The 14,883-nt window shown below is 55.1% G+C and overlaps 1 protein-coding gene across 1 annotated transcript in view; it reads right to left on the reverse strand.

Moving 5' to 3' along the window:
- The window catches only part of HLCS (holocarboxylase synthetase), a 138,728-nt gene extending 126,228 nt beyond the window's left edge, over nt 1–12,500 (reverse strand). Inside the window, exons 1-4 of the mRNA XM_007536022.3 lie at nt 12,496–12,500; nt 12,253–12,447; nt 9,707–9,847; nt 2,427–2,589 (exon numbers count right to left, since the gene is read on the reverse strand). Of these exons, the coding sequence (XP_007536084.2) occupies nt 2,427–2,589; nt 9,707–9,847; nt 12,253–12,447 (499 nt within the window). The 5' untranslated portion in view covers nt 12,496–12,500. The remainder of the gene's footprint in view (nt 1–2,426; nt 2,590–9,706; nt 9,848–12,252; nt 12,448–12,495) is intronic.
- Between the last annotated feature and the right edge of the window lie 2,383 nt (nt 12,501–14,883).

A 14,883-nucleotide genomic window follows, 5' to 3' on the forward strand; every position in this document is an offset into this window, starting at 1 on the left:
GAGCCCCATGAAGGGTGGGCAGGGCTGTGGGGTCTCTCCTCTCTCAGCACCCTGCACAGCACCCACGGAGCCCATGGAGGGTGGGCAGGCTGTAGGGTGTCTCCTCTCTCAGCACCCTGCACAGCACTTAGGAAGCCCCATGGAGGGTGAGCAGGGCTGTGTGGGGTGTCTCCTCTCTCAGCACCCTGCACAGCACCCAGGGAGCCCCATGGAGGGTGGGCAGGGCTGTGGGGTGTCTCCTCTCTCAGCACCCTGCACAGCACCCAGGGAGCCCATGGAGGGTGGGCAGGGCTGTGGGGTCTCTCCTCTCTCAGCACCCTGCACAGCACCCAGGGAGCCCATGGAGGGTGGGCAGGTCTGTGGGGTCTCTCCTCTCTCAGCATCAGGCACAGCACCCAGGGAGCCCATGGAGGGTGGGCAGGGCTGTGGGGTCTCTCCTCTCTCAGCACCAGGCACAGCACCCAGGGAGCTGCACAGAGGGTGGGCAGGGTTGGGGGGTCTCTCCTGTCTCTGGATCTCCCCTCCTGTCTAAGTACAGAGAAGCCCAGCCTGGGCCCAGCGAAGTGACTGTGTACAGAGCGTAGCCACACGCTGTCTCACTCGCCCTGACATGAAGTTTTCTCTGCTGGGCCACGTCATGACTCTTTAGGATCAGGAAGGAAAAGCCTCACAGTGGCTGACACACACCAGCAGGAGCTACCCTGTGCTCCCAGAGGGCCGAGAGGCTCAGGTCACGGACCCAGAGAATGTCGTGAGGTGTTTGTTTTGTCTTTTGTTTGTCTGTCTGTTTTTTCCTTAACTGCTGGGGCTTCCCTGCTCTGGGCTAGCTTTTCAGACAGAAAGGCAGAAACAGCTGAGAGCAGGAAAGACCACAGCACAGAAACCTCCTCCGGCACCGTGGGGGCTGGTCTCGAACCTGGTCACACACGCCAAGCAACACACTACTCCCCAGGTGAGCTGTACTGCTGGCCTGAGAGTCCTTCCCAGAACCACACGACTCAAACGCCTGCCACTGGGTGCTACAAGTCTCTACTAGGTTCTTACCTTCCTCTCATGATCCTAAAGAATTCAGGTGTGGGGGCTGGGCCGCAGAACACCAAATTAAGAGCACACGGTGCAAAGCGCAAGGATTAGCATGAGGATCCCGGTTTGAGCCCCCGGCTCCCCATCTGCAGGGGGAGTCACTTTACAGTCACAGAGGCAGGTCTGCAGGTGTCTTTCTCTCCCCCTGTCTTCCCCTCCTCTCTCAGTTTCTCTCTCTCCTATCCAACAATAGCAACAACAATAACAATAACAAGGGCAATAAAAATGGGGGAAATGACCTGCAGGAGCAGTGCAATTATATATAGTGCAGGCACCGAGCCCCAGCGACAATCCTGGAGGCAAAAAAGCAAACAAATCACTGGGCTGTCGGCAAAGTCAGGACGCACTTCTCTGGTTTTCTGTGCAAAAGTTTGCATCGTGACTTTCCCAACAACCCAGTAAAAGGCTCACAGGGCCATGAACTCGACACCATGGCAGGACACGGGTTGCGGTACTTGCAGATGCTTGGTCTGGACTAAAATAAATAAACAAAATAGAAAAAACAGGATAGGACAGAGAAATTGAGAAAGAAGGGGAGCTAGAGAAGGAGAGAAAATGAGAAATGCCTCCAGACCTGCTTCACTGCTCATGAAGATCCCCCCATGGCCCCCCACAGGTGGGGAGCTGGGGCTTGAGCCTGGTGCTAGCACACAGCGGTATGCACTGCTGCCAGGCTCCTATTTGTTTTGACGCTTAATTAATTCTCTTAAATGTTTGTGATTGAGAGCAGCCAGGCGGTAGCACAGCGGCTTAAGCGCAGGTGGCGCAAAACACAAAGACCAGCATAAGATCCCGGTTCGAGCCCCCGGCTCCCCACTTGCAGGGGAGTCGCTTCACAGGCGGTGAAGCAGGTCTGCAGGTGTCTGTCTTTCTCTCCCCCTCTCTGTCTTCCCCTCCTCTCTCCATTTCTCTGTCCTATCCAACAACGACGACATCAATAACAACAACAGTAATAACTACAACAATAAAACAACAAGGGCAACACAAGGAAATACATAAATATTAAAAAAATAATAAAAATGTTTATGATTGGATAGACAGAGGGAAATCGAGATGGAAGGGAAGATAAGAGAGACAGACACCTGCAGCCCTGCTTATGAAGCTTCCCCCCTGCAGGTAGGGAGCAGGGGTTCAAACCCAGGTCTTTGAGCAAGGTAATGAGTGAGCTCAACCAGATGTGTCATTGCCCAGCCCCAAGATTATTTTTATTAATGAGAAAGGTCAGAGCACTGCATAGTTCTGGCCTACAGGCCACTGGGGACTGAACCCAGGGCTTCCAGGGTCTTGGGTACACAAGGCCTGCTCTGCCCTGTGCTGGCTCCTGGGCCCGCGGGAGCACTTACAGACAATCCTCTGGGCCACCAGCCCGTCGGCCATGTAGAGCCTGTCCTCCATGAAGGCGGCGCCCAGCCTGCTGAAGTCCTCCACGCTGGCCCGGGCGAGGCTCTGGTGTGGCTCCCCGGGCCTGAGCGCCAGCGGCAGGCAGCAGTCCGCCCAGTGCACCACCTGCGGGAGGGAGACACGGATGAGGGGCCCGTGACCACCCGCCAGCCGTCTGCCTCCCACTCATCAGGGTCAGCAGGCAGGAGAGTCGGACGCAGAGTCGCTATGCTGCCTCCCCAGCCCCACCCGCCGCTCTTTGAAAATGGAGACCTCGCCCAGACACATACGATGAGCAGCATACGCGAATGTGGATACCAGCAGAAACACACGCGAGTGTGTGCAAGGATGCACAGACATCCACGCACAGCATGAGAATGCGGGCACACCCACACCTCAGTGCGCGCCTGAGTGTCAGGAAGGACACAGGTGGACAGCCATGAACACACACACACACACACACACACACACACACACGTCAGCAAACATGTCAGCATCTGCGCACACACTCATGGACACGTCTGTGAACATAGATGAACACATGTGAACACACGAGCACGGACCTCAGCAGATACGTGCACAGGCAAGCGGGCACGCGTGGGCACATGTCAACACATGTGTGAACACGCGTGAGCACACGTCAACACATGCATGCACAAGTGTGAGCACACATGATTTTTTAAATCTTTATTTACTGGATAGAGACAGCCAGAAATTGAGAAGGAAGGGGGATGATAGGAAGGGAGAGAGACAGAGAGACACCTGTAGCCCTGCTTCACCACTCGCAAAGCTTTCCTTTTGCACGTGGGGACCGGGGGCTCGAACCCGGGTCCTTGCACACTGTTATATGTGTGCTCAACCAGGTGCGCCACCACCCGGCCCCCCCACACGTGAGTTTTGAGTGTGTATGAACAGCTGCACGGACAGGAATATGTGACTATGGTCAGGAACACGTACAACAGCAAGGGACACGTTTCGTGTTTTATCAGGCTCAAAGGGCTGAGCAGGGCTCTGGGGAAATAAATAAAAGAGAGGCCAGGTGGTGGTATCCCTGGTGGAGCACACACATTATTACTGTGTGTAAGGACGGGGGTTCAAGCCCCTGGTCCCCATCCGCAGGGGGCAAGCTTCACAGGCAGGGCAGCAGGGGCCTCTCTCTCTCTCTCTCTCTCTCTCTCTCTCTCTCTATCCCATCTGTTTCACTCTCTCTCTATCCAATGAGTTAATATATATTTATTTTCCAATAAAGAGAGAAAACAAAGACCCAGGCCAAGTGCCCCCTGGTGGCCGGAAGAGGAACAGACGCCCAGCCCATGGCCTCCTGGGGTCTGCAGTGACCTGCACCAGCCTTGGTCAATGTCTCCTGGGCTGGTGGCCTCTGTGAAGACTCCCATCCCCAGCTCAGCAACCCTCAGGAACTGCAGCCCGGGAGACAGGGACCCCAGGGCCAGCATCTCGGGGTCCCCCCCTCTCCCTAGGCCAGCTGGAATGTGACCACATCGTCCAGGGCTGGGAGCCTCTCCCTTGCCATTCCCACAGCCGCCACGAGGGGGCAGGAGAGCACAGCCCTTCGGCCAGTTCAGAGCCAGGGCTGTGAGGCCAGTGTGGGGACTCAGCCCATCACCCCAGTGGCCCGGGCTAAGTCTCCCTGCCTCTCCAGCTCGGCTTCCCCAACCCCAAAGCAAGAATGGTGCTTCTAGCGACACCTGCCCGCTAACGGTACTGTTGGGGTGATGGACTGAAGAGTCTGCGGAACATAACTGCAGAGAGGAAAGCAGGTCAGCAAGACAGCTCACCTGGACACTGTGCCCACTTTGCCATGCACAGGACCCGGGTTCGAGTCCCGACCCCGAGTCACTGGATGAACCTGTGGTGCTGAGGTGTTTTCCCCTCTCTCCCCTCTGTCTCTCTCTCTCTCTCTCTCTATCTGCAAACATGACCAAATAAAAAAATAACTAAGTGTCCAATTTCGGAAGCCTGCTATATTAGCAGTCGACAACCAGACTTTGCTTTAATACCTATTTACTTATTGTCGCGTAGAGAGAGAAATGGGGGGGCAGGGGGGAGACAGAGATGGGGAAAAAGAGAGACCTGCAGCACTGTCTCATCACAATTGTATGTTTGAGTACATGTTAGCATCCACAAGGACCCGGGTTCAAGTCCCTGGACCCCACCTGTAGGAGGGAAGCATGAAGCAGGTCTGCAGCTATCTCTTTCACCCCCCCCCCATATGTGTGTGTGTGTGTGTGTGTGTGTGTGTGTGTATAATTTTCCTTTTTGTTGCCCTTGTTTTTATCATGGTTGTGGTTATTATTATTGTTGTTATTGCTGTCATCATTGTTGGATAGGACAGAGAGAAATGGAGAGAGGAGGGGAAGACAGAGAAGGGGAGAGAAAGACAGACACCTGCAGACCTGCTTCACCGCCTGGGAAGCGACTCCCCTGCAGGTGGGGAGCCGGGGGCTGGAACCAGGATCCTTAGGCCTTGCGCTTCTCGCCACGTGCACTTAAGCTGCTGCACTACCGCCCAACCCCCTCTCCATATATTTTTTCACTCTCTATCCCCATTCCCTCTCAATTTCTCTGTCCTATCAAATCAAATAAATAAAATTTTAAAATGAAAACTAAAGCCGTCCCGCTCCCTCAGTCTCTCTCTCAGGTGCCGTGAACGACTCCTCCACTCCACCCCCAGCTTTCCTCAGGGAGGTAACCAGCCTGAGCTCCACAATCAGACTCACCATCTGCGTTTCCGCTTTTCACATGGTGGGCTGGATTTTGGGTGAAGTTTTTGTTTGTTTGTTTGTTTGTTTGTTTTTAATTATTTTTTACCAGAGCACTGCTCAGCTCTAGCCTACAGTGGTGGTGATGGGAGGGATTAAACCTGGGACTTTGGAGCCTCAGGCAAGAGTCTCTTTGCAGAACCATTATGCCATATAGCCTTCACCCCCGTTTTTTTGTTGCTGTTGTTGTTGTTGTTGTTGTTGTTTTTTCGGAACTGACTGAAAACAATAGGAGGCAAAATACATTGAGGGCTGAGGACACAGCATCATGGTTCTGCAAAAGACTCTCCTGCCTGCGGCTCTGAGGAACCAAGTTCAATCCCCAGCACCACTATCAGCCAGAGTTGAGCAGGATTCAGGAAGGAGGGGCAGAAGGGTTAGGAAATAATAAATTAGGGCAGAGGGTAGATAGCATAATGGTTATGCAAAGAGACTCTCATGCCTGAGACTCCAAAGCCCCAGGTTCAATCGCTCCGCACCACCATAAGCCAAAGCTGAACAGTGCTCTGGTAAAAAGAAATAAAAAAGGAAATAATAAATTAAATTAAAAACAGTTTAAGTCACTTAGCCTTGAGGGTTCATCCAGGAAAGCTGGGATTCAAAAGTCAATTTCTGGGAAGGGTAGACAGCAGAAAGCTTAAGCAAAGAGACTCTCATACCTGAGGCTTCAAATCCCAGGTTCAGTCCCCCCACCCCACCATAAGCCAGAGCTGAGCAGAGCTCTGGTAAAGAATAATAATAATAATATAAAAAATAATAACAACAAGTCAGTTTCTGGGGCTGGGTAGTAGGCACCCTGTAGAGGATACACATTCTCACGTGAGAATGTGGGTTCAAGCCCCCGGTCCCCACGTGCAAATGGATGGGGAAGCAGGTCTGCAGGTGTCTCTCTCTCTCTCTCTCTGTCTCCCTCTCTATCGCTTCCCTCCCCTCTCAATTTCTTTATGTCGTACTCAATAAAGTAAAGAGAACAGAAGAGAGAGAGAGAAAGAAAGAAAGAAATGGCTACTACAGCAGCAGATTCACAGTGACAGTTCAAAGCCCCAGTAACAATCCGTTAGCAAATAATAATAATAATAATAGTGTGTCCTTTCAAACAAGATGGATGGAACTGGAGATGATTATGTTTAGTGAAGTAAAGAGATAAGAGGGCAGGGTAGATAGCATAACGTGATGTAAAAAGACTCTGCACTTGAGAAGTGCCTCTCTCAAAAAGAGGCTCTGAAGTCCCAGGTTCAATCCCCCACTCCACCAGAAGACAGAACTGAGCAGTGCTCTGGTAACAAAACAAAAAAAAAGAGAGAGAGATGAAAGACAACTACTAGATGATTTCATTCATACCTAGCATCTAGAACACTGAAATACATGAGCTTGAAAAAATATGTAAATGTGTGTATGCATATACGGGGGGAGGGGAGACAGTCACCCACATCTGTGGTCTTGGGAAAACTATGGTGGTTATCATGGGGAGGGTGAGGTGGACACACAGACTCTGGTGATGAGAGTGGGTAATCCTATAAATCCCAGTAAATTACTAAATAAAAATAATTAATTTAGGGAGTCGGGCGGTAGCGCTGCAGGTTAAGCACACGTGGCGTGAAGCGCAGGGACCGGCATAAGGATCCACTTCGCGCCCCCGGCTCCCCACCTGCAGGGGAGTCGCTTCCCAGGCGGTGAAGCAGGTCTGCAAGTGTCTCTCTTTCTCTCCCCCTCTCTGTCTTCCCCTCCTCTCTCCATCTCTCTCTGTCCTATCCGACAACAATAATAACTACAGCAATAAAACAAGGTCAGGGAGTCGGGCTGTAGCGCAACGGGTTAAGCGCAGGTGGCGCAAAGCACAAGGACCGGCATAAGGATCCTGGTTCGAACCCCGGCTCCCCACCTGCAGGGGAGTCGCTTCACAGGCGGTGAAGCAGGTCTGCAGGTGTCTGTCTTTCTCTCCCCTTCTCTGTCTTCCCCTCCTCTCTCCATTTCTCTCTGTCCTGCCCAACAACGACGACAACAATAATAAATACAACAATAAAACAAGGGCAACAAAAGGGAATAAATAAAATAAATATAAAAAAAATAAAAAAAAAACAAGGTCAACAAAAGGGAATAAATAAATTTAAAATTAAAAAAGTTAATAATAATAATAAATTTTACAACTCAGACAAAAGTGAGTGGATTTCATTATTGATGTCAGGGAGAAGATAGAGGACAGGTGACAGGAGCTGGTGGCAGAGCCAAGGGAGAGGGAGAGACTTGGAGAGGAAAGTGCTAGGACCATGCCTCTGGGGCCCCAGGCACTTCCTCCAGACCTGCTGGTGACCTTCCTGCATCAAAGCCCTGTCACACTGTCACCTGTGTGTGTGTGGTGGGGGGGGTACTGTTTACCATCGGCTGGGTCAGAGCAAACAGGTCAGCAAAAGGCTTGTTCCAGAGATCAAAGTGGAGGAAGCCCAAGAAGCCCCTAAACAAAGGGGTCTCCTCTTACGAGCAGCCAAGAGGGAGCCCTCTGGGGAGGAGGGAGAGGTGGGGCACATACCTTGAGGTGCAGCCCGGGAGTGGTCAAACTGCATATGCCAGGTCCATGAAGGGAGGGCGGAAGGAAGGAACAGGAGGGAGGAAGGGGAGGAGGGAGGGAGGAAGAAAGGAAGGGAAGAAGGAAGGAAGGAATGGAGGGACGGAAGGACTTAACCTTGTGGGCAGATTCTGGAAGTATGAAGCTGGGGGATGGGATGACACGGGTGAGCGCTGCCCACACACCAGTCACATATGTGGTTTGAACTCCCGTGATCACCCTGCTGGCAAAAAAAAAAAAAAAATACACAAAATAAGGCTGGCAGGGGGCTGGGCAGTGGCACACCACATCTCTACATAAAACACATGTTACCATGTCAAGGACCCAGGTTCAAGCCCCTGGACCCCGTCTACAGGAAGGGAAGGCTCTTCACAAGTGGTGAAGCAGTTCTGCAGGCCTCTCTCTCTCTCTCTCTCACTCTCCCATCTCCCCTTCCCTCACAACTGTTTTCTATTAATATTTTTTAATAAATAGGTAATCAAAGCAAACATTCATCTTCAAGATTTTTTATTTGTTTGTTTTGTTTTGGTTTTGGTTTTGGTTTTTGACAACAGGGTTATCACTAGGGTTTGGTAAGACTCCACCTCTCCCAATAGTCACTTTCTCCCTTTCTTCTGTGAGAGGAGAGTGAATCGGAGAGGAGAGACCCCTGCAGCCCTGCTCCACCTCTCACAAAGCTTCCACCCTGCAGGTGGGGATCAGGGGCTTGAACCCAGGTCTTCACATATTGAAGTGTGTGCACTCTACTGGATGAGCCAGCACCCAGCCCCAAAGATTAGACAGAGAGATTCAGATGAGACAAAGAAAAATCGAGAGAGAGAGATGGCAGAGCCCACGCTGGTAAGTATGGCGACACTGGAGTCGCAGCGGGAACCGCAGATGTGCAAGGCTGACACTGGACTGGCTGAACTCCTGGGTTGTCGGAGAAGTCACGACGCACTTTTGCACAGAAACACAAGGAACGGGGTGGCTTGGAGTCAACACCTGGTGTGAGCTCCGCAGGGAAACTGCTTTCAACCTGGGATTCTCCGAGAGGCCACCAGGTTCCAGACGCTACCATGATGCTAACCGGACCTCCCTGGGCGGACGACCCCACCCATGTGTCCTGGAGCCCTGCTTCCCCAGAGCCCTGCCCCACTAGGGAAAGAGAGAGACAGGCTGGGAGTGTGGATCCACCTGCCAACACCCATGTTCAGCGGGGAAGCAATTCCAGAAGCCAGACCTTCCACCTTCTGCATCCCACAGTGACCCTGGGTCCATACTCCCAGAGGGATAAAGAATAGGAAAGCTGGGAGTCGGGCGGTAGTGCAGCGGGTTAAGTACATATGGCACAAAGTGCAAGGACCGACGTAAGGATCCGGGTTCGATCCCCCAGCTCCCCACCTGCAGGGGAGTTACTTCACAGGAGGTGAAGCAGGTCTACAGGTGTCTCTCTTTCTCTCCCCCTCTCTGTCTTCCCCATCTCTCTCTGTCCTATCCAACAACAACAACAACAAGAATAACTACAACAATAAAACAAGGGCAACAAAAGGGAATAAATATATAAATAATAAATAAATAAATAAATGAAAACAGGAAAGCTATCAGGGGAGGGGATGGGATACGGAGTTCTGGTGGAGGGAACTATGTAGAATTGTACCCCTCTTATCCTATGGTTTTTGTCAGTGTTTCCTTTTTATAAATAAAAATTTAAAAAAAGAAAAACAAATAATAAATCAGGATTTTACCAACACCCCAATAGTTCCCCAGCAACAAATATGTGAAACGTAAAAATAAAGTAAGTACTTAGGCTGACATGCACCTGCGAGCAGATTAGACAGACAGACCTCGGAGGGGGAGGGAGGTAAGGTTGGAGGACACGGGACAGGTGGGGGGGGGGGGACAGACGCAGGGCACTCACAGGTCCCGAGGAGGAAGCGGGGTGCTGTGGGGGCTCTCCCTGAGCCCGGATGCTCTCGGTCACGAAGGCGATGTGCTCAGCGGCGTCCAGCACGCAGGGCGAGGCCAGCGCCAGGGCCCACCTGCTCAGGTCGTCCACGCACTGCCGGGCAGACAGGCAGGGAGCGCACAGGGTCAGGGGGACTCCTCCCTCGGTGCCCCCACTCACAGCTGCTCCGTAACATGGGGGGAGGGCCCCTCGGGTGCAGGACCCCTACACAACACCAAGTCCTTCTTTGAGATGACTTATTTAGAGGTCCGGGAGGTGGCACAGAGGGTAGAGTGCCTGACTGGTAATAAATTACAGAGGGGGTCGGGCGGTAGCGCAGCGGGCTAAGCGCATGTGGCACAAAGCACAGGGACTGGCATAAGGATCCCGGTTCGAGACCCCGGCTCCCCACCTGCAGGGGAGTCGCTTCCCAGGCGGTGAAGCAGGTCTGTAGGTGTCTGTCTTTCTCTCCCCCTCTCTGTCTTCCCCTCCTCTCTCCATTTCTCTCTGTCCTATCCAACAACGATGACAACCATAACTACAACAATAAAACAACAAGGGCAACAAAAGGGAATAAATAAATAAATATTTAAATAAATAAATAAAAAGAATAAGTTACAGAGTTCAAATCCCACCATCCACCACATGTACCAGAGTGATAGCCTGGTTCATTCTTTCTCCCTTTAATAGGTCTATTTTTTATTTGTGGTTGTTTTTTTATTAATTTTTTAAATATTTATTCATTCCCTTTTGTTGCCCTTGTTGTTTTATTGTTGTAGTTATTACTGTTATTATTGATGTCGTCATTGTTGGACAGGACAGAGAGAAATGGAGAGAGGAGAAGAAGACAGAGAGGGGGAGAGAAAGATAAGACACCTGCAGACCTGCTTCACCACCTGTGAAGTCACTCCCCTGCAGGTGGGGAGCCGGGGGCTCAAACCAGGATCCTTACACCGGTTCTTGTGCTTTGCGCCATGTGCGCTTAACCCGCTGCGCTTCCGCCCCGCTCCGTTTTTTTTTTTTTTTTTTTTTGAGCAACGTATTTATTTATTTAGGATACAGAGAAAGATTGAAAGAGGAGGGGAGAGACAGAGAGACACCTGCTGTCCTGCTTCATCACTCATGAAGGTTCCCCCATGCAAGTGAGGAATGGGGGCTTGAACCCAGATCCCTGAACATTGTATTGTGTGCACTCAGGTGCACCACTGCCAAGCTCCCAATCTTGTTTTTGTTTTTGTTTTTTTTTTAAGATGTGTCTATTTATGTATCAGTGCCAGTGAGTAAGCACCTCGGGCACAGGTGGTGCTAAGGCTTGAACTCAGGGCCTGATGCTCTGGTGCAGAGCTATTTCCTGCCACCCAGGACCACCACCTGCAAAATCCCCCAGTTCAGACAGCTTCCAGACCTTTAGTTATCGCTGTCCCCTGGTCCCCATGTCCCCCCAGTGCCCTGGTCCCCGGGCCCCTGGTACCCATGTCCCCCCAGTTCCCTTGTCCCTGGCCCCATGGTCCCTATGTCCCATAAGTACCCTTTTCCCCAACACCCTTGATACCCATATCAGCCCAGTCTCCTTGTTCCTGGCCCCCTGGTCCCCATGTCCCCCCAGTGCCCTAGTCCCTGGCCCACTGGTCCCCATGTCCCCCCTAGTGCCCTTGTCCCTGGCCCCCTGGTCCCCATGTCACTCCAGTGCCCTAGTCCCCAGCCCACTGGCCCCCATGTCCCCCCCAGTCACCTTATCCCCAGCCCCCTGGTCCCCATGTACCCCAGTGCCCTCGTCCCCAGGCCCATGGTCCCCATGCCCCCCCCCAGTGCCCTAGTCCCTAGCCCACTGGTCACCATATCCCCCCCAATCCCCTTATCCCCAGCCTCCTGGTCCCCATGTACCCCCAATGCCCTAGTCCCCGGCCCCCTGGTCCCCATATCCCCCCAGTGCCCTTATCCCTGACTCCCTGGTCCCCATGTCCCCCCCAGTGCCCTAGTCTCCGGCCCCCTGGTCCCCATGTCCCCCCAGTGCCCTAGTCCCCGGATCCCTGGTCTATATGTCCCCCCAGTGCCCTGGTCCCCGGGCCCCTGGTCCCCATGTCCCCCCAGTGCCCTGGTCCCCAGCCCCCTGGTCCCCATGTCCCCCCAGTCCCCTTATTCCCGGCCCCCTGGTCCCCATGTCCCCCCAGTGCCCTAGTCCCCGGCCCCCTGGTCCCCATGTCCCCCCAGTGCCCTGGTCCCCGGGCCCCTGGTCCCCAGCCCCCTGGTCCCCATGTCCCCCCAGTGCCCTTATTCCCGGCCCCCTGGTCCCCATGTCCCCCCAGTGCCCTAGTCCCCGTCCCCCTGGTCCCCATGTCCCCCCAGTGCCCTTATTCCCGGCCCCCTGGTCCCCATGTCCCCCCAGAGCCCTGGTCCCCAAGTCCCCCCAGTCCTCTTATTCCCGGCCCCTGGTCCCCATGTCCCCCCAGTGCCCTGGTCCCCGGCCCCCTGGTCCCCGAGTCCGCGGAGGGTTGGCCCCGCCAGCGCGCAGCCCCCACCTGGCTGTCGCCGACGCAGAAGACGCGGCCGCCGCGCCGCAGACACACGCGGGAGCCCCGGGGCCGCGCGCCGGCGCCGCAGAAGGTGAAGGAGCAGCGGGAGGAGCGCAGCCGCCACAGCGTGGAGCGCACCTGCGCCGCCGGCCCGCGCCCCCAGCGCGCCCACAGGTACAGGTAGCACAGCGTGATGAGCATGCCGGGCCCCACCGGGCCCCACCGGGCCCCACCGCCCCGGAACCCCGCCCGGCCCGCCGGGCCCCCAGGGCCAGGACCCGCCCCCGGAACCCGCCCCGGACCCCGACACGCCTCCCGCTGCCAGGATCCGCCTCCCGGAACCCGCCCCGGACCCCGACACGCCTCCCACTGCCAGGACCCGCCCCCAATGCCAGGATCCGCCTCCCGGAACCCGCCCCGGACCCCGACACGCCTCCCGCTGCCAGGATCCGCCTCCCGGAACCCGCCTCGAACCCCGACACGCCTCCCACTGCCAGGACCCGCCCCCAATGCCAGGATCCGCCTCCCGGAACCCGCCCCGGACCCCGACACGCCTCCCGCTGCCAGGATCCGCCTCCCGGAACCCGCCTCGAACCCCGACACGCCTCCCACTGCCAGGATCCGCCTCCCGGAACCCGCCCGGGACCTGGACCCGCACTCAATGCCAGGATCCGCCCCCAATGCCAGAACCCGACTCCCAGAACCCGACTCCCAGAACCCGCCTCGAACCCCGACACGCCTCCCACTGCCAGGACCCGCCTCCCGGAACCCGCCCGGGACCTGGACCCGACCCCCAAAATTCGCACCCGCTCCGCAATGCTGGCACCCACCCCCTGGAAAACCTCCGCAGACTCGGACCCGCCCCGGGCCAGCCCCCGCCCCAGACCTGGACCTGCTCTCTGAACCCGCCCAGGACCCGGGCCCAGCCCCCAGTACCAGCACCCGCCCCTCGAAACCCACCCCGGACTCGGACCTGCCCCCAATACCAGGACGCGAAATGAAACCTGCCCCCCAGACCGGGAACTCCTACACCCCCACCCCCACCCCACCCCCGCCACCCACCCACTCCCCCCCACCACACCCCCACCCCCAAACAAGGACCGCCCTCGGAAACCGCCCCGGAGCTGGACCCGACTCCCCACTCCCAGAGCCCGCCCCCCACCCGCCTCCGATGAAGACACACACACCCGCCCCGCCCCCCGAACTAGAACCCGCCCCCCCCCGAAACGCGGTAATGCTCCCGGGACTCCGCCCCCTGGACGCCCCGCCCCCCGTCCCTGCGCCGACCCAGCCCCCTCCACCCGCACTGGCCACCTGCGGAGCGCCACCGGGGGTCGCGGAAAGGGGGGCGCATCCAGGGGTGCTGGAGGAAGGCCAGGCTCCCTGCAGGGGTGAGAAGCACTGATGGGGAAGTGATGAGGGAGAAAGGAGGTAAGGGGAGGGAGCGATGGAGAAAGAAGGGGGGCTGTGTGCAGGGGTGGGGCAATTGGAGATGAAAGGGGAAAGAGGCTGGGGGGGGCCCTTTGACGAGGCCGAAAGGGGTAGTAGGGGCATGATGGAGGAGGAAGAAGGCTCTGAGGTGCCTGGCAGAGCCGGGGACAGGAGGGGAGGGAGTGGAGGATGTTGAAAAGAACATCTAGGAGCTCGTAGGCTGGGGAAGATGGGGAGATGGAGCCTAGTGGGGACAGTAAACCCCAGGAGGGGGAGGAGGGGTCAGGCCCCTGGGTGATGCAGGAAGGGGGGTGACACATAGGCTGGTGTCTAGGCGACAGAGGCTGCCGGGCCTGTGGGAACTAGAGGCCACCCACTTCATCACACACACACACACACACTCACACACACTCACACACACACACACTCTTTCTCTCTCTCTCTCACCGTCTCCTGCCTTTCCACTGAACCTCTATGAGGAGTCCTGTACACTCATCCCCGTGGTCCCATTCTTTTTCTGAGCTTTTTTTTTTTCTTTTTACTCACTCCACACAAAACAGTTTGCTATGAGAGAAAGAGGGGCCAGAGCACCACTTTGCTTGGCCAACCACCACCGCTATCCTTGGTGATCTATCCTTGTTTTGTTTTGTCATGTCATTAGCGGGTGGGCTTCTTCAGACAGAGGTGCTGGGGAGGGCGACAACAGCGTGGAAGCTTCCTCCAGTCCTGTGGGGGCCCGGCTCAATCCTGGCCAAGCAGCCTTTATCCAAGTGAGTTATTTGGCCGGCTCTGCAGATGAATTCTGGAATCGCAGTTTTGGAAAGTTCATTCTAAATAGGAACTGACTTTTGTTTTGTTTTGTTTTGTTTTTTTGCCAGAGCATGCCCAGCTCTGGCTCACAGTGGTGCTGGGGATTGAACCTGGGAACTCAGAACCTCAGGCATGAAAGCCATTTGCAGAACCACTGTGCTGCCCCCCCCCCCAAAAACTATTAAATATTGATACCTTTTAGTTGTCCAAACATCTTCCTGAGGATCAAATGGTAAACCTTAAAGTCACCCTCTTTAATCGCGTCTACCTCTGATCAACACTGGTCATCATTCTAGTATGGCAGTGCTCTGGGAAGTCTGAAATTCATCAAGAGAACTGAGTTGTCAATAACTAGAAATATGGGAAATGGAGGAAAGGCCAGATGTGTATTCTGAC

The sequence above is a fragment of the Erinaceus europaeus genome, chromosome 9, assembly GCF_950295315.1.
Source record: "Erinaceus europaeus chromosome 9, mEriEur2.1, whole genome shotgun sequence".
NCBI classification, from domain to species: domain Eukaryota; kingdom Metazoa; phylum Chordata; class Mammalia; order Eulipotyphla; family Erinaceidae; genus Erinaceus; species Erinaceus europaeus.